General features: G+C 39.4%; 1 protein-coding gene across 5 annotated transcripts in view; it reads right to left on the reverse strand.

The window, feature by feature from the left end:
* Window positions 1-25,014, reverse strand: part of KIAA1328 (KIAA1328 ortholog) — a 416,288-nt gene that overhangs the window by 250,960 nt on the left and 140,314 nt on the right. For all 5 annotated transcript variants that reach the window (XM_070361544.1, XM_070361543.1, XM_070361547.1 and 2 more), the window contains exon 6: window positions 6,721-6,848. In XM_070361544.1, the coding sequence (XP_070217645.1) occupies window positions 6,721-6,848 (128 nt within the window). The remainder of the gene's footprint in view (window positions 1-6,720; window positions 6,849-25,014) is intronic.

Consider the following 25,014-nt stretch of genomic DNA (forward strand, 5'->3'; position numbering starts at 1 on the left):
AACTCTCTTGCTTTTTCGACGATCCAGCGGATGTTGGCAATTTGGTCTCCGGTTCCTCTGCGTTTTCTAAAACCAGCTTGAACATCTGGAAGTTCATGGTTCACGTATTGCTGAAGCCTGGCTTGGAGAATTTTGAGCATTACTTGACTAGCGTGTGTGATGAGTGCAATTGTGCGGGTAGTTTGAGCATTCTTTGGCATTGCCTTTCTTTGGGATTGGAATGAATACTGGCCTTTTCCAGTCCTGTAGCCACTGCTGAGTTTTCCAAATTTGCTGACATATTGAGTGCAGCACTTTCACAGCATCATCTTTCAGGATTTGAAATAGCTCAACTGGAATTCCATCACCTCTACTAGCTTTGTTTGTAGTAATGCTTTCTAAGGCCCACTTGACTTCACATTCCAGGATGTCTGGCTCTAGGTGAGTGATCACAGCACCGTGATTATCTGGGTCATGAAGATCTTTTTTGTACAGTTCTTCTGTGTATTCTTGCCCCCTCTTTTTTTTTTTAAATTTTTTAATTTAACTTATTAACTTTACAATATTGTATTGGTTTTGCCGTATATCAACATGAATCTGCCACAGGTATACACGTGTTCCCCATCCTGAACCTTCCTCTCTCCTCCCTCCCCATACCATCCCTCTGGGTCGTCCCAGTGCACCAGCCCCAAGCATCCAGTATCATGCATTGAACCTGGACTGGTGACTCGTTTCATATATGATATTATACATGTTTCAATGCCATTCTCCCAAATCTCCCCACCCTCTCCCTCTCCCACAGAGTACAAAAGACTGTTCTATACATCTGTGTCTCTTTTGCTGTCTTGCATACAGGGTTATTGTTACCATCTTTCTAAATTCCATATATATGCGTTAGTATACTGTATTGGTGTTTTTCTTTCTGGCTTACTTCACTCTGTATAATAGGCTCCAGTTTCATCCACCTCATTAGAACTGATTCAAATGTATTCTTTTTAATGGCTGAGTAATACTCCATTGTGTATATGTACCACAGCTTTCTTATCCATTCATCTGCTGATGGACATCTAGGGTGCTTCCCTGTCCTGGCTATTATAAATAGTGCTGCGATGAACATTGGGGTACATGTGTCTCTTTCAGTTCTGGTTTCCTCAGTGTGTATGCCCAGCAGTGGGATTGCTGGGTCATAAGGCAGTTCTATTTCCAGTTTTTTAAGGAATCTCCACACTGTTCTCCATAGTGGCTGTACTAGTTTGCATTCCCACCAACAGTGTAAGAGGGTTCCCTTTTCTCCACACCCTCCCCAGCATTTATTGCTTGTAGACTTTTGGATCGCAGCCATTCTTACTGGCGTGAAATCTTGCCACCTCTTCTTAATATCTTTTGCTTCTGTCAGGTCCATACCGTTTCTGTCCTTCATCGAGCCCATCTTTGCATGAAATGTTCCCTTGGTATCTCTAATTTTCTTGAAGAGATCTCTAGTCTTTCCCATTCTGTTGTTTTCCTCTATTTCTTTGCATTGATCACTGAGGAAGGCTTTCTTATCTCTTCTTGCTATTCTTTGGAACTCTGCATTCAGATGCTTAAATCTTTCCTTTTCTCCTTTGCTTTTCACTTCCCTCTTTTCACAGTTATTTGTAAAGCCTCCCCAGACACCCATTTTGCTTTTTTGCATTTCTTTTCCATGGGGATGGTCTTGATCCCTGTCTCCTGGACAATGTCACGAACCTCAGTCCATATTCATCAAGCACTCTATCAGATCTAGTCCCTTAAATCTATTTCCACTGTATAATCATAAGGGATTTGATTTAGGTCATACCTGAATGGTCTAGTGGTTTTCCCTACTTTCTTCAATTTCAGTCTGAATTTGGCACTAAGGAGTTCATGATCTGAGCCACAGTCAGCTCCTGGTCTTGTTTTGTTGACTATATAGAGCTTCTCCATCTTTGGCTGCAAAGAATATAATCAATCTGATTTTGGTGTTGACTATCTGGTGATGTCCATGTCTGGAGTGTTCTCTTGTGTTGTTGGAAGAGGGTGTTTGCTATGACCAGTGTGTTCTCTTGGCAAAACTCTATTAGTCTTTGCCCTGCTTCATTCTGTATTCCAAGGCCAAATTTGCCTGTTACTCCAGATGTTTCTTGACTTCCTACTTTTGCATTCTAGTCCCCTATAATGAAAAGGACATCTTTTTTGGGTGTTAGTTCTAAAAGGTCTTGTAGGTCTTCATAGAACCGTTCAACTTCAGCTTCTTCAGCATTACTGGTTGGGGCATAGACTTGGATTACTGTGATATTGAATGGTTTGTCTTGGAAATGAACAGAGATCATTCTGTCGTTTTTGAGACTGCATCCAAGTACTGCATTTTGAACTCTTTTGTTGACCATGATGGCTACTCCATTTCTTCTGAGGGATTCCTATCCGCAGTAGTAGATGTAATGGTCATCTGAGTTAAAGTCACCCATTCCAGTCCATTTTAGTTCGCTAATTCCTAGAAAGTCGACGTTCATTCTTGCCATCTCTTGTCTGACCACTTCCAATTTGCCTTGATTCATAGACCTGACATTCCAGGTTCCTATGCAATATTGCTCTTTACAGCATTGGACCTTGCCTCTATCACCAGTCACATCCACAACTGAGTATTGTTTTTGCTTTGGCTCCATTCCTTCATTCTTTCTGGAGTTATTTCTCCACTGATCTCCAGTAGCATATGGGCACCTACTGACCTGGGGAGTTCCTCTTTCAGTATCCTATCATTTTGCCTTTTCATACTGTTCATGGGGTTCTCAAGGCAAGAATACTGAAGTGGTTTGCCATTCCCTTCTCCAGTGGACCACATTCTGTCAGATCTCTCCACCACGACCCGCCCGTCTTGGGTGGCCCCACAGACATGGCTTAGTTTCACTGAGTTAGACAAGGCTGTGGTCCTGGTGTGATTAGATTGACTAGTTTTCTGTGAGTATGGTTTCAGTGTGTCTGCCCTCTGATGCCCTGTTGTAACACCTACCGTCTTACTTGGGTTTCTCTTACCTTGGGCGTGGGGTATCTCTTCACGGCTGCTCCTGCAAAGCGCAGCCGCTGCTCCTTACCTTGGACGAAGCGTATCTCCGCACCGCCGTCCTTTCTGACCTTGAATGCGGAATAGCTCCTCTAGGCCCTCCTGCACCAGCGCAGCCACCGCTCCTTGGAGGTGGGGTTGCTCCTCCCGGCCACCGCCCCTAACCTGGGACGTGGGGTGGCTCCTCCTGGCCACCGCCCCTGACCTCACACGTGGGGTAGCTCCTCTCGGCTATTCTTGCGCCGTCGCAGCCTGGCACTCTTAGCCGCTCCCCTCGGACGTGGGGTAACTCCTCTTGGCCGCCTCCTCTCGGGCATGGGGTCCTCCCGGCTTCTGCCCCTGACCTTAGACATGGGGTAGCCGCCCGCGCCAAATGCGCCGGTCGCAGCCGCCCGCGCCAAATGCGCCGGTCGCAGCCGCCCGCGCCAAATGCGCCGGTCGCAGCCGCCCGCGCCAAATGCGCCGGTCGCAGCCGCCCGCGCCAAATGCGCCGGTCGCAGCCGCCCGCGCTAAATGCGCCGGTCGCAGCCGCCCGCGCCAAATGCGCCGGTCGCAGCCGCCCAGCGCCAAATCGCGCTGTCGCAGCCGCCCGCGCCAAATGCGCCGGTCGCAGCCGCCCGCGCCAAATGCGCTTGTAGAGCCTACAAGTGGCCTTAATTTCATTCAAATAGTAGAGGCTACAAGTGGTTTGACCACCAGGAACTTCCTGTAATCATGGTTTTAAATTTTTCTCATGATAAAGTTAAAATGAAAATTCAAAAGTATCTCCTTTTGAAAATATACTTTCTCCATACCCTTGACCAACAATTTATAATATTTGTTATTTTTTTTTAAGTTTTGCCTCTCAAGTTTAAGGTTAAGTAAGAAGGCAGTGTTAACTATGGCTGGCTGCTAGGGAAACGTCCAAGAGTCACTAGTTTAAACATAAAACACTATTCCTTGAGGAAGTTTTACTCCCTCCCGCCTCATTTTCAGTTCACTTCAGTTCAGTTCAGTCACTCAGCCTTGTCAACTCTTTGTGACCCCATGGACTGCAGCATTCCAGGCTTCCCTGTCCATCACCAACTCCTAGAGCTTGCTCAAACTCATGTCCATTGAGTCCAGGATGCTATCCAACCATCTCATCCTCTGTCGTCCCCTTCTCCTCCTGCCTTCAATCTTGCCCAGCATCAGGATCTTTTCAAATGAGCCAGCTCTTCACATCAGGTGGCCAAAGTATTGGGAGTTTCAGCTTTAGCATCAGTCCTTCCAATGAATATTCAGGACTGTTTTCCTTTGGGATCGACTGGTTTGATCTCTTTGCAGTCCAAGGGACTCTCAAGAGTCTTCTCCAACACCACTGTTCAAAACCATCATTTCTTCAGTGCGCAGTTTTCTTTATAGTCCAACTCTCACATCCATACATGACTACTGGAAAAACCATAGCCTTGATGGAAAAACCATAGCCTTGACTAGATGGACCTTTGTCAGCAAAGTAATGTCTCTGCTTTTTAATATGCTGTCTAGGTTGGTCATAGCTTTTCTTCCAAGAAGCAAGTGTCTTTTAATTTCATGGCTGCAGTCACCATCTACAGTGATTTTGGAGCCCAAGAAAATAAAGTCTGTCACTGTTTCCATTGTTTCCTCATCTATTTGCCTTGAGGTGATGGGACCGGATGCCATGATCTTAGTTTTCTGAATGTTGAGTTTTAAGCCAGCTTTTTCACTCTCCTCTTTTTAGAAGTAGATAGAAAAAGGACTGGGCCTCCTTAATCTAGATGTCTTTAGAGTGCCCTAATGACTATTTCTTGACTCTCAGTCTCTATCCTTGTGTGTGTGTGTGTTAGTCACTTAGTCATGTCCGACTCTTTGTGACTGCACGGACTGTATCCCACGAGGCTCCTCTGTCCATGGGATTCTCCAGGCAAGAATACTGGAGTGAGTTGCCATTTCCTTCTCCAGTCTCTATCCTTAACTACTGGCAATTGAAAAGTCCCTCTGCCTTTCCTCCAATACTCTGGTCAGTGTTTCTGTGCCCTGTTAACACCCATCATGGAGAGGGAGGGAGTGGAAATGAAAAAGCAGAGCTCAGAAATCTTAACTTCATGCTATAGTTTTCCCTAGCCCACTCATGAGAGCAACAGACAAGGGCCACCTTAAAATACACCTGCCCTTTTGCAAAGTGGCAAAACAAATCCAGACAAACAAGATTAGCTGCTACCTTCTCTGCCTCATTTTATAGCCTAAGTTTTCAGAAAACAGAACCAAAGAAAATTTTTCAAAAGTTAGAATACAAATAAACCACTCATACTTTGGTTGTTTCTTATAAATATTACAGACTTCAAAAAAAGGGTGGGTATATTAAAAGTCTAAGATATACCACCTTCCAGCAAAATTATTATTCTTTCTTTTTACTGCCTCCTAGGTGGTGCTAGTGGTAAAGAACCTGCCTGCCAAAGCAGGGGAAGTACGAGATGCAGGTTAAATCCCTGGGTTGGGAAGATCTCCTGGAGAAGGAAATGGCAACCCACTCCAGTATTCTTGCCTAGAGAATCCCATGGACAGAGGAGCCTGGCGGGCTACAGTCCATAGGGGTTGCAAAAAGTCGGACACAACTCAAGTGACTCAGCACGCAGGCAGGCATGTCAAAACTTGAGGTTCAAAACTGGAGTTTTCTTGACCAAAACTGTTAACCCATCTGAGACAGGTGTCTTTAGGTTGAATAAAACTTAGAAGGGTTACAGAAAACCACTCAGGACTTGTTACTACTCAAAGGGAAAGGATAATCCTTGCAATCAATATAGAATCTGAACCTGTACAATTTAACAGAAAAGACAGGATAATCCTTCTGAAAGTTGTCCATCCATGCATAAATGGAAAATGAACCTGGGTAATGAACAATTAGTAATAAAGTAGCTGTGCTCAACCTACTGAACCATAACCAGGATGGAATCTACTCTGATAATAGGTACATTAACAATGTCTTAATACTAATATGAGTGACTTTGACCCTACTATACATATAGCTTTTTTCCTACAGTGTTTCAATACAAAGGGTATCCTTATCCATTTGAAGATTTAAATTCGTTTGGATGTGAAAAAGACATCTGGTGTTAGTTGCTAGAGAGAAAGAAGTCGATTTTCAGAGCTTGTTTCACATCACAGCTGGCAGGGTTCTGAACTTTCATTTAATTATGTAATATGTACTATTTGATGATACGTATACAAACTCTAATACACAAACACTCATATATACTTATGTGATTAATAAGTATATACAAACACTAAATCACATTAACTATTCCAGTTTCTCTAATTAAAGCTTTTACCAGTCACCAAGACACTTTTATTATTCTAAAACTCTGGACATAAATTAGAAGAGGTTTATGAGTAAAAAAGAGCCCACCTGATTGTCACTAAGTAACAGAACACTGGGTTTTCTTTATCACTCCTGCAGTGCTTCCATACAACCAGGAGCTGCCCTCCTGATGCACAGCCTGGTCAAGGAATCATTCCTGACCTCCAGGCCCCAGAACAGGAGAGGAAAAGAAAATAGGGAAGTAGATTAAACCAACTCAATCACACACTGTAATTGCACGTCTAAAGACAATGTATACAGTGAGACAATTAAAGTAAGAGGCCAAATGACTCTTCTGACATCTGGTTGATTCATTAAAAAACAAGGTAAGAAGTAAGACACTTACCTGTTGTTCCTGCATTTTAGCAGCACCAAGTTCTGAGACAGACATAGTGAGCTTCTCCTGCTGTTCTGATAGATACTTCTGATAGAGACTTAGAAGTTCTTGGCATTCTTTATATTGTAACTGAAGAGGTGAGATTGCAAATTAAGGGAAAAAAACTAATAAATGGATTTAAACTGCATCCAGCAGGGTAGTACTTCAGATTTCAACAAACAAAACAGAAGCAGAAATGCAACCATAGTTGGTGAGAGTGCAGGTAAGTATAGTCATCAGATGAACACAGCACATGTATCCCCCTCAAAATCATGAAACAATATTTCAGAGAGTGACAATGTTCATCCCATTTAAATATTTCTTTCTCAAATCTTTAAATTTGAATAAATAAGAACAAATGCAAACATACGCAAAGAAAAGTTGGACCCCCACCTCACACCATAAATAAAACTAACTGAAAATGGATTACTGACCTAAATGTAATAGCTAAAACTATAAGTTTCATAAAAGCAAAATTTTTGTGACCTTGGATTATGCAATGTCACCTAAAAGCACAGCAACAAAGAATAAATAAAGTGGAGTTCAAATTTTAAAACTTTGTGCTTCAAAGGACACTATTAGGAAATTGAAGAGACAACATCTAGAATCATAGAAAATATTTGCAAATCATCATGGGGTCACAAAGAGTCGGACATGACTGAGCGACTGAACTGAACTGAACTGAACAAATGGTAAAGGTCTGGTATCTATAAATATGAAGATGTTATGTGTATGTGCATGCTAAGTTGCTTCAGTCATGTCCAAGTTTTTGTGACCCCATGAACTCTAGCCTGCCAGATTCCTCTGTCCATGGGATTCTCCAAGCCTAGAATACTGGAGTGGGTTGCCATGCCCTCCTCTAGGGGATCTTCCAGAACCAGGGATGGAACCTGCATCTCTTATGTCTCCTGCATTACCAGGTGGTTCTTTACCACTAGTGCCACCAGGGAAGCCCATGAAGGCGTTACATAACTCAACAATAAAAAACTATCACCTAATTAAAAATGGGCAACGGACTTTGACATTTCCTCAAAGAAAATATACAAATGTCTAAGCAGTGTAAGCGAAGATGCTTTACATTATTAGCCATTAACCACTAGGAAATGCCAATCAAAACCATACTGAGATACCACTTTGCATTTGCTAGGATGGCTATCATCAAAAAGACTGACAATAACAAGTGCTGGCAAGAATATGATGAAATCAGAACCCTCCTACACAGCTGAGGGGAATGTAAAAAGCTGCTGCTTTGGAAAATAATTTAGCAGTGTCTCAAAAAATTAGACACAGTGTTTCCGTAAGACTCAGCAATTCCACTCCAATTCTCCAAGAGAACTGAAAATATAGGTTCACATCAAAAACTTGTATATGCATATTCAAAGTGGCATTATTCATAACAGTGAAAAAGTGAAAACAACTCAAATGTCTATCAAGTGATAAATGGATAAACAAAATGTGGTATACCTATAAAATGAAATATTTTTCAATCATAAAAGAAACAAAGTATCACTACATGCTACTGTATGAATGAACCCTGAATACATTAATATGCTAAAGAAGTTAAGACACAAAAGGCTACATATTCTATGCATGCTACTGTTGTTGTTTAAAATAGGTCTTCCAGTGAGCCAGGGCCAGGGAAAAGAAAACTTAATTCCAAGTATGTGTGTGTTTTTGTGTGTGCTAAGTCACTCAGTCATGTTGACCCGACCCCATGGACTGAAGCCCGCCAGACTCCTCTGTCTATAGAATTTTCCAGGCAAGAATACAGGAGTGGGTTGCCATTTCCTACTCCAGGGGATCTTCCAGATCCAGGGATCAAATGCATGTCTCTTGCCCCCGGCATTGGCAGGCAGATTCTTTACCAATTTAAGTATACCAGGTCACAAATAAGCGTTATACTTATCCATGTTCATTTCCTGACCCCTTCTCCAATTTTCTGAAATATTCATTATATGAGTTAAAGGGCAGGGAGATAAATGTCCATAAGAGGCAATCCCATATAGATAGAAAGTATATTAGTGGTTACCAAAAGATGGAGGAGGAAAACAGGAAGCAATTGCTGATGGGTATGAGTTTTGTGGGGTAGGTAATGAACATGATTTGGAATTAGATGCTTGTCTTTGCACACCTTTGGGAATATACTCGAACCACTGCAAACAGTGGTTACTGCAAACAGGTGATTTTTACTGTATGTGAATTATATCTCAATAAAGCTGTTAACAAAAATTCAGAGTAGAAGTGATGAAACTGTTTTGATCAAAGCAATGACTGCCTAATTTACATAGAAAGTTCTAACTATACTAAACATAAGATTATAATTAGATTTGGCTCTCTTTGGTTTTGCATGTCATTTAAGTCAATATTTCATTAATAAAAGCAACAGCAGAAAATTTTATTCCCATATACTTCCCTACGTGTTTTACAGTCTAGCATGTAGAACACGGCAACCTAACTTGGGGTTACCCTCTCCCACAGCTTCGCAAATTTGCAAAATACTCAAGAAGAATATGCTCAGACTGCACAGATCAGGTGTCTGGGAGACAGGTAATTCTATTCAAGGGTGAGTTCTCTGTTCTATACTTCTCATTGTGGTAATTCCTTACCCAGGCCCATTTTTCTCTCAGATCATTTCAGAGTCTCCCCTCAACACCTAATTATGAATGCTATTGGTATAAAATTACTGTCCAATGAGATTAGTCTATATAAATACCTTTATAACAGGCCATCATGATTAAGGGTGGGAATAGTATTTCTTAAATGTCAAAAATGGTGACTGGCTTCAGTATTCTTCTTAACATTTTCATAACCTAATCATTGCTCCTGGGCAGATTCCTATTCTAATAACTTTTGCCAATCCTGACTGCATAAATAACCAATTGCTTCATTATTCTCATTATTAACCTTTAACAAAAAAGGAGCCGGAGATGACTTGTAGGATACGAGCTGGTTCATAATGAAAGGCTGGTTACTAAGCTAAAGAATATATTAAACAGGAGAAGATTTAACACTCAACATCTTAAAAAACAACAACGAACAATGTACAGTGGTCTAAATAAGCTAATATCCTCTCAATCTATATCAAACCAGGTTGGTTTTACATTCCCATGCTTTTTCTTAATCTCAAAAAGACAGGAATGATTTGTGGCGGTCCCAAGAGTCTCTGCCAGCTATATGATGTATATAAAAAGAATTTTTTATTCTGGCTGTTACCATAAGCAATAATGTTTACAGTAGATGAACATATTAGCCTGGACACAGAATATGAATTTTATTCATGAAAAAGTTAGCACAATTATACAGCTTAAGAGTTAAATGTCAGCATTTGAAGGCAAATTATAGGCAAATTCATTTAAATACATGCTATGTGGCAGAATATAAAACAGGCAGTCCTAACTTTATCAATTTTTTATATCTGTATTGATTCAACGATTTTGAAATGCCCTCCCCTTTCCTGTAAAATCCAAAATATATGTACATGCAAAACAGTAATTTTCCTTCCTCCCTAGCACAATGAGACTACAATCCTCCATCTGTAGTGAGAGATTTATGTGAGGAAAATGTGGGTAAAATGCCTTCTTAACTGATGGTGGGGGGATGGGAGATACTGAGAAAGAAGACATATTTAACTCAGTCCTGGCCAACAGACGGGGCAGAATGCAACAGATGGATGAATTCAACCTAAGGGAAGGTGTGCACCAACCACGATGTGAACCCAGCACTGCAGGTCTGCTCAACTGTGATTCAAGAACTGAGAGAAACAGCAGTCCTCATGATCTCATTAGAGAAATAAAGCTTCCCAACAGAAAAATAAATTAATATTAAGCACTATCATATCTAAACCTAAACATCAAATTAATTTGCTAAAACAGCTGCTGGAAATGGTGATTTTGCAAAGCTTAAAACCTTTAACCCCAAAATGCATTATATAGAAAAATACTAAAACTAGAGATTGAGGCAGAATGAATAGGGAGATGAAAGATTAAAAAACTCTGTGAGAGAAAAATCAAGGGTGGAAGGAGAAGGAACAGAAGACAGCATGTGCTACTAGCATGTTGCCTAAGCAACTAACTGTCTCAAACTGGAAGCATTCTCTGGCGCAGTGGAGACCACTCCCATTACCCCATCCCACCCTTGCCTCAGAGGTCTAGGACACCTGAATCTGGTGGTTTACCATGTAATTCCTGATCTAATACAAAATGAAATGAAAAAAGGTCTCCGGGAGAGGACAAAACAGGAAAAAAAAAAAATATATATATATATATTTAAACAACTCCTTTTAGGGAACCAAGACTCCTTAGAAAAAAGGCTGATTTCAATGGCTGGGACAGGGAAAGTACAAAGTGATCCTAAACTCTTATTCTAATGCAAGAAAGTGTTTAAAACAAATAGATGAGGGCATATCAAAGAAATAGCAGCAGATCTAAAGGGAACTCTCAGTCCCTCTCAGCTGGGGCTTTTTGGCCAAATTTGGGATAAATTGAGCATCAAAAAGAATGACTCATTAATAGCAAATTAAGTTTACAAAAATCCACCAGTCTATTGTGGTACTTCACAAAAGAAGAAAAGAGTGAAAGGGGAAAAAATTAAAGTCCTTCTTTATAGAAAAATGCTAATTATATAGGAGGAATGGTCAAATTTTAAAAATCACCATTTTGTAATCCCCAATGTAATAACTAATTCAGGTGAGGCTCATTAGTTGATACTAAAATCAGTAGGTAAAAGGTTAATAAATAAGAAATTCATATGGTGTTAAGATTAATTATTTACAGCAAAGAAGAAAATGACCCTTAAATGGTAAAATTTGGTAGTCATCATCTAAACAAAGTAAATTAATTTAGGATTACTAGTAGTGAAACAAGCAGAAATTATGTACTTCCTAGTGTCTGAACCAGGCAACATCACCTAAGAAATATTTTTGCCAAGTATGCTTTACTTGAACCCAACCAAATCTGAAATCTAACTCCCATTTAACAGGAATTGAAAGAAACAAAGGGATAAGTTACACCACACGCATCACACGCATCAGACAAATCCATAATGTGGGAGATTTTGCAAAGCACTTGAACTCTTCAAAAAGTTACGTTATGTGGAAGAAAGAGGGTAGGACTATTCCAGATTAAGAGATCAAAGACACAACCAAATACAACCCATCAGTCAGACTGAATTTTGGCTCAGGAAGAGAAATAGCTATGAGACATTCTTGGGACAACTAGGAGAATTGGAATATAGACTCAGGAAAAGTTATTATAGAATTACTGCTTATTTTCTTAGGTGGTTTATAATATGGTTTATAAAGAGAAATATTATTCTTATGAGTGTGAAATATTTAGGGTGACATATAACAGCTGCCACTTTAGGGAAGAAAAAGCGCAAAATAAATTTTATATCTGTAAGTAAATTTATTTATATAAATTTATAATAGAACTAAAACCTAAATATGTACATAGATTTGTGTGCATGTATATATATACATATATAAACATATATATGAGGAGACAAAGCAAAAAGAGCAAAATGTCAACAAGTGTGGAATCTAGGGAGCAGGTATAGGGTGGTTCGTTGCACGAGTTTGTTAACCTTTCTATATATTTGAAATAGGTTGGTAGGTGCCCAACATGCTACTGAGGAAGAGTGGAGAAATAACTCCAGAAACAATGAAGAGATGGAGCCAAAGTGAAAACAACACCCAGCTGTGGATATGACTGGTGATGTAAAGTCCAATGCTGCAAAAAACAATATTGCATAGGAGCCTGGAATGTTAGGGCCATGAATCAAGCAAAGTAAACTGGAAGTGGTCAAACAGGAGATGGCAAGAGTGAACATCGTCATTTTAGGAATCAGCAAACTAAAATGGACCAGAATGGGTGAATTTAATTCAGGTGAACATCATCTCTACTAATGTGGGCAAGAATCCTTTAGAAGAAATGCAGATAACACCACCCTTATGGCAGAAAGTGAAAAGGAACTAAAGAGTCTCTCAATGAAAGTGAAAGAGGAGTGAAAAAGCTGGCTTAAAACTTAAAACATTCAAAAAACTAAGATTATGGCATCTGATCACATTACTTCATCACAAATAAAAGGAGGAAAACTGGAAGCATGGCAGATTGCTCCATAGCTTTAAAGCTATGACAAACCTAGACAGCATATTAAAAAGCAGAGACATTACTTTGCCAACAGAGATATTATTTTGCTGACAGAGGTCCATTATGGCAGCAAGTGAAGAAGAACTAAAGAGCCTCTTGATGAAAGTGAAAGAGGAGAGTGAAAAAGTTGGCTTAAAGCTCAACATTCAGAAAATTAAGATCACGGTATCCAGTTCCATCACTTCATGGCAAAGAGATGTGGAAACAGTGGCTGACTTTATTTTTCTGGGCTCCAAAATCACTGTAGATGGAGATTGCAGCATGAAATTAAAACATGCTTACTCCTTTGAAGGAAAGCTATGACTAACCTAGATAGCATATTAAAAAGCAGAGACATTACTTTGTCAACAAAGGTCCATCTAGTCAAGGCTATGGTTTTTCCAGTGGTCATGTATGGATGTGAGAGTTGGACTATAAAGAAAGTTGAGCACTGAAGAATTGATGTTTTTGAACTGTGGTGTTGGAGAAGACTCTTGAGAGTCCCTTGGACTGCAAGGACATCCAACCAATCCATCTTCAAGGAGATCAGTCCTGGGTGTTCATTGGAAGGACTGATGTTGAAGCTGAAACTCCAATACTCTGGCCACCTGCTGCGAAGAGCTGACTCATTTGAAAAGACCCTGATGCTGGGAAAGATTGAAGGCAGGAGAAGGGGACAACAGAGGATGAGATGGTTGGATGGCATCACCAACTCAATGGACATAGGTCTGGGTAGACTCCAGCAGTTGGTGATGGTCAAGGAGGCCTGGCGTGCTGTGGTTCATGGAGTTGCAAAAAGTTGGACACAACTGAGCGACTGAACTGAACTGATGGTTTTTCTGGTAGTCGTGTATTGAGAGTTGGACCATTAAGAAGGCTGAGCGCTGTGCTGTTGGAGAAGACTCTTAGGAGTCCCTTGGACTGCAAGGAGATCCAACCGGTCAATCCTAAAGGAAATCAGTCCTGAATATTCATTGGGAGGACTGATGCTGAAGCTCCAATACTTTGGCTACCTGATGTGAAGAACTGACTCACTGGAAAAGACCCTGATGCTGTGAAATACTGAGGGCAGGAGGAGAAGGGGGTGACAAAGGATGTGATGGTTGGACAGCATTACCGACTCGACGATGCCATGGACATGAGTTTGAGCAGGCTCAACGAGTTGGTGATGGACAGGGAAGCCTGGCATGCTGTAGTCCATGGGGTTGCAAAGAGTCAAATACAACTGAGCAACTGAACTGAACTGAACTGATATATTTGAAAACTGTCATGATAAAGAGTTGTAAAAAAAAAAAACTTCTCTGTGTTCTTTTTGTTTTTATAGTATATTAAATGAAGTGAATCCTGGAAAAGGAGTTTACAGATGCACTGGGTAGGAAGGAAGGAGAGTACCCTTGGCTGAAGGGTCATCCGGAGCAAAGGACAGAGAAATGAAACCGATTTGCACGTTAAGGGAACTGCAAATATGATGGCATGGGTGGTTGACTGGTTGAGAGTAAGGAGAATGAGTGAAGAGGCTGCAGAGACAAACAGGGGCCAGATCTTGAACGTTTTACTAAGTTGTTTGAATTTTATTTTTGTGGAACCCATTGATATCTTACAACCAATTTGTATGTTGCAAATATCCCTTTAGTAGGAATGTGAAGGGCGGACTGGAGGGCTTGAAGATGGAATGAAGGCAACCAGTTAGAATTGGCTACAACAGTATAAAGGAAGAGATGAGAGGGGTCCGAGTTGAAGTAATAATGGTAGGAAACCGGGGGCGGGGGCGGCTTTGGCTGATTTAAGACGAAATCAGCTTATGAATTGAGTAGAAAGTTGTGTGATGCACATTTCCATTTTCCAAGATAGGGAATGAAGAACAAACAAAAGGTATGGGGGAAGGGGTGGAGCTTTAGACACACTGAGTTGGAGATGCTTGGGGAGCAATTCACTGAGATGGCCAATTGGGACACTTGAAGCCCTGGGCCTGGAATTCAGAGAAGAGGTCTCAGCATAAATAGAGATTTGGGAGTTAATCATTTTGTATGCGGTGGCCAAAGACATGAGAATGTTTAACACTGTCTAGGAAAGTATTCAGTTTTGTTTGCTTGTTCGTTCTTTCTTTCATTCAACAAATAAGTATCATGAGGGCAGGAATACTTGTTTTGTTTACTGCTGAATTCCTTAGCCTACATAATAGGTGCTCAATAAATATTTATTGAATAATATTTACTGAGTACATTAATAACCCAGACTGTGCCAGGTACTAGACATAAAATGATGAACAAGACCAACACTGTCTTCTGCAGGGAGCTTGTTATCCAGCAAGGAGGGCAGGTAAGCAAGCACATACTTAAGATAACAAATAATGAAAGCAACAGCAAGAACATTAATGTTCTTGTTAATGCAAGTACTTCCTAAGGGGACCCAAATGACTGAGGAATGAGGAAAACCCTTTTGGAGAAAGAAATGTTTAAATTAAGAGAAGAGGGCCAATGTAACAACTACATGTAAAGGGCAGGCAGAGAAGAGGAACTGATAAAAAGATGTGTCAACTGGGCTCAGTGCTGCAAGGGCCACACCAGTTGAAGATGACGTTAAGGCAGCTACAGTGACTCTCGCCAGAATACAAGTTTGTTCACAACTTCCCCTACTGTTTTGATAGATTCTATTTCACTTTAGAGAGAAGATCCTGGAAAGAAAGAGCTGTTTTTACTCAGAGTCACCTTGTGCCATCCATTAGTCACAAGCTTTCAAGGGAATCTAGAACTCAAAGATCTTCACTACGGCAGGGACTCCCTTCATTCTGTACCCCAACATACTACTTATTATATAAAGACAGCACATACTGTATATTCTGCTTAAAATGTTTTGCCTGATCCCAAGTCTATGAAATTCCTCCTTATCCTTTCAAACTTAGCTTTATGTCACCTTTTCCTCCTAACTTTGAACTTCAGGCAGAGTTAAGTACTTTTATTATAGTAAATAGATACAGTTAAAACTATATGATTATATTACTATCAGTTGAAGTGGCCTGTGTGTTTCTGAAATCATAGTATATTAAGCTTGCTATCTCTTTAGTACATAGCAGTCATTTTTAAAATGATACAGGAATGAATAAAGGCATAAAAGTAAAGGAGTAAAGGAGGGCCTCAATTTCATGTGAGGTTTGGATCCGGAATCAAAACAAACCAAAGACACGCTGTGTGGTCTGTAGCCAAGAAGACGCCTAAAAATACAAATTTATTAAAAACTTTAAATTGTTCTGACATCACAAGACTTTCCTATCTTGAAGCAAATATGGTTTCTGATCATGTTATATTTCTCACTCTACAATCACTACCTTATTTCCCTTTTCAAAAAAAGGGGCACATTTCCTGAGATAAACACTGAAGTCCAAATTATATATCTAGTTTGGCAGTCAATGACAATTTTTGCAAATGAAAACAGATTTGTTGGTAAAAGAAAAACCGATACCAAGATGCACTGACTAGCAGAGCTAGACAAAAATTTCATATGAATGTTGATACCCTTTTATTAAACTGTGATCTGTACTGGGGTACAACCCACTGATACAAGTCTGAAATTTTCCATCTAATTAAAAGAGAAATTCATGGCAAATTAGGTGCATAGCCACAGTGTTTTTCAATTTCCTGACAAGAGTAACCTGTTAGGAAGGGAAATAAATCTCCAAATCAAACAGGGGAAAACTTGATATTATGGACACTTACAAAGGAAAAAAGAGTCAAACGCCTCACCCATTTTCTTCTGAACTCTACTTGTTCTGTTTGAAAAACACAAGCCACTGAAAGATATCTAATTAGAGTATATATTAATAACTAGCTTTATGCGAGTTTTCGTAGCATTACAGTCTTTACCTTATTTCTTGCAGTCACAGAAAATGGGGCAGAGACAGACTTGGAACTAAGAGTAAAGCTCTACATCATGTCTTTGCTCAGATCACTGAACTCTGAGGTTTTTTAGAAAATCAGCTACGTAAATGAAGACCCAAAATTTATTTCTCCAACTTTAAAGCTAAGTATGCTTATTTAAAAGTTCATATGCAGATACCTTAAAAAGCAGGCTATCAGTGTACTAGATTGCTTAGAATTTTAATTTCTTAATACCAGTTTCCTTTCCACATAATACTCTAAGGATACATGTCTTTTCAAGAAATCATGGTAAATGTTAAAGACAAGGTTGCAAAAGCATTTCTAGTGAAAGTCACGCATTTTATCTAGTTTCTAACCTGCTTAAAACATAGATTTTGTGTAAAGGTCCCATGTTGCAACTAGACCTGCAGGATAAGTATTTAAAGCAGCCATTTGTAAGGCTGCTTTAAATCAATACAACCTTTCTTGAGTTACAGGAGCCAGCCTAGAACCGAAGAAAAAAAGGTTGTTATCACACCCCCTCCCCTCACCAGAAGCTACTTTATAAGGCAAACTATGGTAACAATGATGAACACTTGAACATTTCAAATTTCCAAAGGGGTAAATTCCTGACAACACAGACCACTGAAAAGAATTTGCACACTAAGCTCCCTAGACTGAAGTGAATAGGCTAAAAGCACCTCAGAAAGAAGTCATCTCATTGTGCTCCCTACCTTCAAGAAGAGGAGTTTTGTTCTTATCATTAAATTAAAACCCTTCATGAACTATCAACATCAATATATATGACACACCTCTCTCTCTTCATATGTCTTTATTTGTCTGCTTGAACTATTTATGCTGCTGTGTAAGATCATCCATTTCTGAGTGGAAATGTAAAATGACTATAAGAGGTCCCTTAAATCTTTTTTTCCACACTAAGTAATCCAGGGGCATTATGCTTCCCTTATACAGTTCATCTTCCAGCTCTTATCAGCCTTGTGCTTGTCATCTCTCCCTTTTTCAGTTCCTTATTAGAGTTCTTTTATAAGAGTCAGACAGACCACCAACACCTATTGCACAATTAAATGCTTACAACCAGAAACAGATACTGAATTAGAATATCTGAAGACATTTCCCGAGATAAACACTGAGGTCCAACTTACATATCTAGTTTGGCACTCACTGACAATTTTTGCAAATGAAAACAGATTTGTTGGTAAAAGAAAAACTGATACCTCAGTATAACCTCTGCTGGGGTGTGGGACACTTCTAAGTGCTTTAAAGAAATTATCATATTTAACCATCATCAAAAGACAAAAAACAAAGTACTATTATTAGTCTTATTTTACCAATAAATTTGCAGCCCAGAATGGCTAAACACTTACCCAAGGTTAGTCACTCTGTCAGTGAGCTGTGGTTTGGATTAAAGTATCGTACACAGGAATCACCTGTGAATCTTGTTAGAAAGCAGATACTGATTCAGAAGATGTGAGGTAAGGCCTAAGGTTCTACATTTCTAATAAGCTTCTGAGGGATGCTAAGCGCTGGTCCAGGGACCACACTGCGCATATCATCTCCAAGACCCTCCCAGCCTCCTTCTTTACGTTGAAGTGTAATACATTATTAAACTTCCTGTGCTTCTTCTCTTTAATCTACCCTTACAACATGATGCTTTTTCTCTTTTTGGTCAATTGTTCCAGTATTCTTGCCTGGGAAATCCCACAGACAGAGGAACTTGGCAGGGTACAGTCCATGGGATCGTAAAGAGTCGGACATAGCTGTGCAACTAACACTTTCACTTTTATTTTGGGAAAAAAGTATATAGAAATACTTTTCTACTGTGGCTGACTACTGAAGTAATAACAATTAGCAAGTATTACCTGTAGGGATTGAGAATTTATATTGGAGGAAAGTCCACAGGAAAAAAATGAACAACACATGTTGTCTCTTCTACTTTCAAACAGATATCCATCCTCATTTTTAAGCCTTAAGTCTGCAGTATAACTTCTGAATTCAGTTTAACATTGTAGACCATTAGCTATGGCCTTGGGGACAGGCACCCTCACCAAAGATGCAAGCACTTTTTAATGCAGTATGAAAATATGACTAATACAATAACTCAAAGTAAAAATCAAATGATTTCCATAAAATAGTAATACTATTCATGACTAGAGTAAAAAAGGAGAGTTCTTATAGAATGGAATCATATCTAACATTTTAAGGTTAAACTGGAAAAAGTAGTAGGAATATCTCATTTCTTCCCTCTTTGAAAATGACTAGGGATACTGCTCACAAATGTAAATTATTGCACAGAGAAAAATTAAGTAACTTCTATGTGCAGGTTTATTATCTAAACCCAGCAAATGCTGCAAAGACTCAGGGTAATAAAGCGTTTTATGAACAACTTCAATTCACTGGTTCCTAATATAATTGAGCTTATGTGAACTGTTTAGCAGAATGGCATTTTAAAAACTGGTAAAGAACCAGATTATCTTCTTGACCCTCCATTCAAGAAGATATAGAGAAATAGTCCAAAATATTCAAGGAGAAAAGTTTTACAGTGTCAATAAAATCAAGGAGTCAAGTTTCTGATTTACTGTTTTTAAACAATATTGACCACTAAATACATTAATACAAGAGGACACATTTAAAAGAACAATCCCTGAGACCTAGGATTTTATCTACATATGCTTAACAACAGAGAACTAATCTACTATAAAATTCAAAAGTAATGAGCTGAAGAGCCAATGATTTCTATTCTATTCTTTGACTATTTTAAGCAATTCCACTAGGAGGCAGAAGCTTTATATATTCAGTCCGTCTAGTAGTGATTTTTTATTTTTTAAAAATCAGTCTTAGATAAATCAATTCACCCATGTCTGCACTGGAAGGGAATATACCATCTTATGGACAAAGGTAAAGCATCTAAATGGGCTTCCCAGGTGGTGCTAGTGGTAAAGAACCTGCCTGCAATGCAGGAGGCATAAGAGACATGGGTTCGATCCCTGGGTCAGGAAGATCCCCTGGAGGAGACCATGGCAACCCACTCCAGTATTCTTGCCTGGAGAATCCCATGCACAGAGGAGCCTGGCGGGCTATGGTCATAGTATCGCAGAGTTGCATATGACTGAAGCAACTTAGCATGTACGGACACAAAGCATCAAAATATAACAGGATATGTTCAGAAAATTAAGTCAATGTACATAGCCAGAAAAAACATTTTTTAAGAGTAAAATTAAAGTTAAGTACAATGGGATTTCTAATTCCAGACAAGATGAAGTAAGCATAATTTACCCTATTTGTCTCATTGCTGCTGCTGCTGCTGCTGCTAAGTCACTTCAGTCGTGTCCAACTCTGTGCAACCCCATAGATGGCAGCCCACCAGGCTCCACCATCCCTGGGATTCTCCAGGCAAGAACACTGGAGTGGGTTGCCATTTCCTTCTCCAATGCATGAAAGTGAAAGTGAAAGTGAAGTTGCTCAGTCATGTCCGACCCTCAGCGACCCCATGGACTGCAGCCTACCAGGCTCCTCCATCCATGGGATTTTCCAGGTAAGAGTACTGGAGTGGGGGTGCCATTGCCTTCTCCGATTTGTCTCATTACGCATAGTTAAAAGTGTGGTCATGATATACAATATAAACATACTACTACTACTAAGTCACTTCAGTCATGTCCAACTCTGTGCGACTCCATAGAGAGCAGCCCACCAGGCTCCCCCGTCCCTGGGATTCTCCAGGCAAGAACACTGGAGGAGACTCTAAAAGATGGAGAGATGGTAGACTGGCTCAAAGCCTCAGAACCTGGGGAACAACACAGAGGAGAGTTGCCTAGTTTTGTTTTTACTTTGTATATCTGGGACTGTGTTGTAGAAAACAATTCAGAAATCCCAACTGCCACTGACAAAAAGAAAATCCAAGAGGAGCTTACTTTCATCAGCCAAAAAAAAAAAAATTGGGGGGTGGGGGTGGGTGGGAACCTAGTAAAATTAAAGGCTTTTAGATAAGAACTGCCTGACTTGAGCCAAACATCACATAAATGACTGCAATGCCACCACCACCTCCATCAGCAAAGGCTCCGTGAGGAGCTCAGACTTCTACTCCCTCTACTCCCCAACCCCTCTCTGCTGGAGAAGGGTCAGAAAAGACTGAATGGGGAAGACTGACGTTAATGACTCCCTCCCCAACTTCTTCACCCTCATGATTATTAACAGAGATCTCTTGGCTTGAAGTTCCACTCCCATCTACCTTTAATGAGATATCCCTCCCAGCTGGGGTGATGTCAGAGGAAGCTGAATGCAAAGCCAAGAATTTCGTGACATATCAGCAATAACAGTGGAGGCCAATTGGGAAGCTGCTGTCCACAGCTAGGGTGGTATCAGCAGAGCGCTAGTACAGTGCTGAACTTCTATCCCTTATTCAGCAGTAATTAAGTGCCCACCTCACCCTGGAGAGGCTGAATAGAGATCGTGAACTTCCACTTTCACCTAAAAGTTATGAGGTGGAGTCTCCTGTTTCACCACTGCTGTGATGTCAGAAAAAGTCTGCTAAAAGAGATCATATAAATAACACCACAACATAATACCTATCCAAAATGTCTGGAACACAGTTAAAAATCATTTGTAATACCAAAAACCTGGATAATCTAAACCTGATAGAAAAGACAATCAACAGATGCCGGTACTGAAATGATACAGATTTTAAAAGTGCAATCATGAAATGCTTCAACAAGCAATTACAAGCATGCTTAAAACAAATGAAAAAAGTCTCAGTACAGAAACAGAAAATATAAAGAACAATCAAATGGAAATTTAAGAACTGAAAAATATAAAATCCAGAACAAAAAGATTCCTGGATGGGCTCAACAAGAGAAAGGAGTGGACACAGGAGAGAATTAGTGAAGCTTAAGTCAGAACAATACCTTAACCAATACCTTAACCAATACCTTACCCAATTTGAATATCAAAGAGAAAACAATCAGAAAAAGAAAATGAGCAGAGCCTCAGGAATCTGAGAGACTATAGTAAAAGATCCAGCATTCCTGTCACTGGGTCCTGGAAAGAGATCAGAAAGAGGGTGGAGCTGGAAAAAATATATGAAGAACTGACACCTGAAAATTCCCCAAATGTGGCAAGAACTGTAAACCTACAGTCAAGAAGTCAAGCAAACCCCAAACCAGATAAACTCCCCAAAATCCATGCCAAGACATAGTATAATCAAACTTTTGAAAACTAAAGACAAAGAAAAATCTTAAAAGCAAGAGAGAAGCAACTTCATTTAAAGGAAAAACTGAATGACAGTTGATTTTCATCATAAAACATGAAGGCCAGAAGGAAGTGGCCCATTTTTCAAGTGCTGAAAGAGAAGAACTACCCACCTCAGAATTCTGTGTCCAACAAAAATTTCCTTCAGAAATGCAGGCGAAATTAAGAAATTCTCAGATGAAAGACAGCTAAGACAATTTATATCTATTCTAAAAGAGTGGCTACAGATTCTCTAAGTAGGAAAGAATTTTGGAACATCAAGAAGGAAGAACAGAAAGAATACAAATATGGATAAACAGACTTTCCTTTCTCCTCTTAAATTTTCTCAATTATGTTTGACAGTTGAAACACAAATTATAACACTGTCTGATGTGGATTTAAAAAGACTCACAATGGAATGGTAATACCTTAAGCAAATGCATCTGCAAGCAATCAATTTACTCATTTTTAAGTACATCCTGTTTCACTGAAAAGGCAGATGGCCAGCATGACCTTGTTAAACACTCCCAGCTTCCATCTCAATATCTCATCCCCTCATGTCTTCGCATTCAATAAGTGTTGAATGAATGAGTGAATGAAGGAATGCTTTCTAAGACAAACTTCTCCACCTGTATTTCTAACTGCACCCTCTTCTATATGATTCAGGTTCTATTAATTATACTATCTTTCTCATGATCTCAACAGATTTGGGCTCCCTCTCATAAGCCTTCAACTAAGTGCGTCCTAAGAAATTCCCTCCTCACATAAAACTTTCTTCCTGAGGAGCCGATTACCATTACCAAAACACTAAAAAATTAATCCATAATCATTATCTCTAATTCTTATGTCCATTTCAATTCTGGCCTAAAACCATGTTTTTCCTGTCCTATCATTTTATTTATACTGTGTTCTTGACAAATATCCTCTAATTTATTAATTGTTAAATATAAAAATGACTCAATGGACATGAATTTGAGCAAACTCCAGGAAACAGTGGAGGACAGAGGAATCTGGCGTGCTGCAGTCCATGAGGTCGCAGAGAGTCAGACATGACTTAGCAACTGAACAACAACAACAGTCATAGCAGCCTGATTTTATCTTCCTTGCTGGCCACTTCTTCCCTCTTCTGGTCTCTTGAGTTACTGACCCATTCAGCTTTTTCTTTATCAGTTACTCCTTTTAAAATCTCTTTCACTGACTGGCTCTTACTTTACCCCCATTAAATGCAAATATTCCCTAAGATAATGCCCTAGAACCTATTCACTACCTCTTCCCATGACCTTATATAATACCAAAGCTCAAATTCAATATATATGCTGGTGATCCCCAAGTTTCTGTTTTTCAACTAGTCCAGCAAAGTGACTAAGGTTCTATAACCGTAGAGTACATGCACATATTTGACCCTATATGTTTTATAAAATGTAAGTAAGATAATTGTTAAACCTCTAATTTCTCAAATCATTTTTAATATTTTCAAATCATAATGCTGAGTTTTTACATTTAAATAATTGAAGTTAATACGTTCCAAGAGTTTGCATCCTACTATCACTCAGAGCACCACCACAATGCTGTTGAATGATGTCACTTTTTATTTTAAAATGCTAATACATACCAGTTTTATGTGAAGGAAACATGAAATTTACTAAACAATAATATTGTATAATCAGTTCCTGACTTGATTACACTTTGAAATGAATCCAAAATGACATATGCTATACTGCAAATGAAGTAAGTTAGGGTACCATAGACAACAAAAAGAAATCACATTGAATAAAATTAAGGACTATGTTATCCATCAATATAAAATTTCTTCTTTATTAACAACTAGTATCAATAAGATGACAGTAATATTCAGTTTCATAACCCCCAAACGAATTGTTTTCTAGGGCCATCTACACCATTTGTGCAACAACTGTTTTGAAATGACTTAAAAGCAATGACTCTCCACTCTGGACTTTAACACAGGTGTTAAGGTGTCGATTATCTGACATTCCCTTTGCATATACAAGTCCCAAACAACCAAGGGAGGCACTCTGCACATCTTTTGTCTGGCACATGCCTTCAATTAAAAAAAGGGCAGTATGTATAGATGCAGATGGGCCACGATGCCTGTAACCAGCAGGCACTCCAAGTAGCATCAAATTCTGATGGGGCTCAGGGAAGTGCATGTGCTTTGGCATCATTTCTAGAGATGGCTCCTGGAATAAAATCTGAGACTGTTCTAGCTCTAGGAGATGGTAGAGGATTTTTTAATTTATGTATTTTTCAATCCAACTGCCAGCAAAATCTCCTTTTTAATAAGCAGTAAGAGTTATGATAATGTTGCTGAAAACATTCACGCCCCAGAATACAAACATAACCTCTCAGCTATATGCTTCACTTGCTATCATATACAAGAAATCTGTTAAAAACGAAATGCTAGCTCCACTGGGTGGCACACGACTAAGACACAGGAAGGGTTACTCCTAGTACTAAAAATTATTCTGCCTTTTGTTTCCTCATTAAAAAATATATATATTTAGATTACAAAATTAAAACAAATAAAAGTAACACTGCATAATTTAGCTGTCGTTTTCTACCAAATTGCTTATAACTGTAACCATAAAATGATAATAATCTACCATATGTGCAGCTGCAAAACTAAGAAAAGCACTGGTCAGTGCTGCTGCGAAATGTGAACCTACTACTCCCCCTGGTGACTGTGCAATTGAATTGCAATAAAATAAAAAGTTTTTTATTTCTCCAAGAACAGTGTCAAATTTTATATACTGTTAGTTCTAATGCTTGTTTTGAACACACAAATTTGTTTCACTGCATTTTATGTATTTGAAAATAACTTGAGCACAAGGTGACTCTCACCCATGAGACATGCTAGATGCAGGCAGAAAATGGCAGCCAACTAGAAATATACAAAAACACACCAACGTGCCTCACACCTCAAACATCTACCAGCTAAGGCAGTTTACCCAGGATTATGGCCACACCCACCCACATCTAGTGTTAAAACTTTCCATCCATCTCAGTAACTGTTCTTTGACCACTTT

Source organism: Bos mutus, chromosome 24 (genome assembly GCF_027580195.1).
Source record: "Bos mutus isolate GX-2022 chromosome 24, NWIPB_WYAK_1.1, whole genome shotgun sequence".
Lineage (NCBI taxonomy): Eukaryota > Metazoa > Chordata > Mammalia > Artiodactyla > Bovidae > Bos > Bos mutus.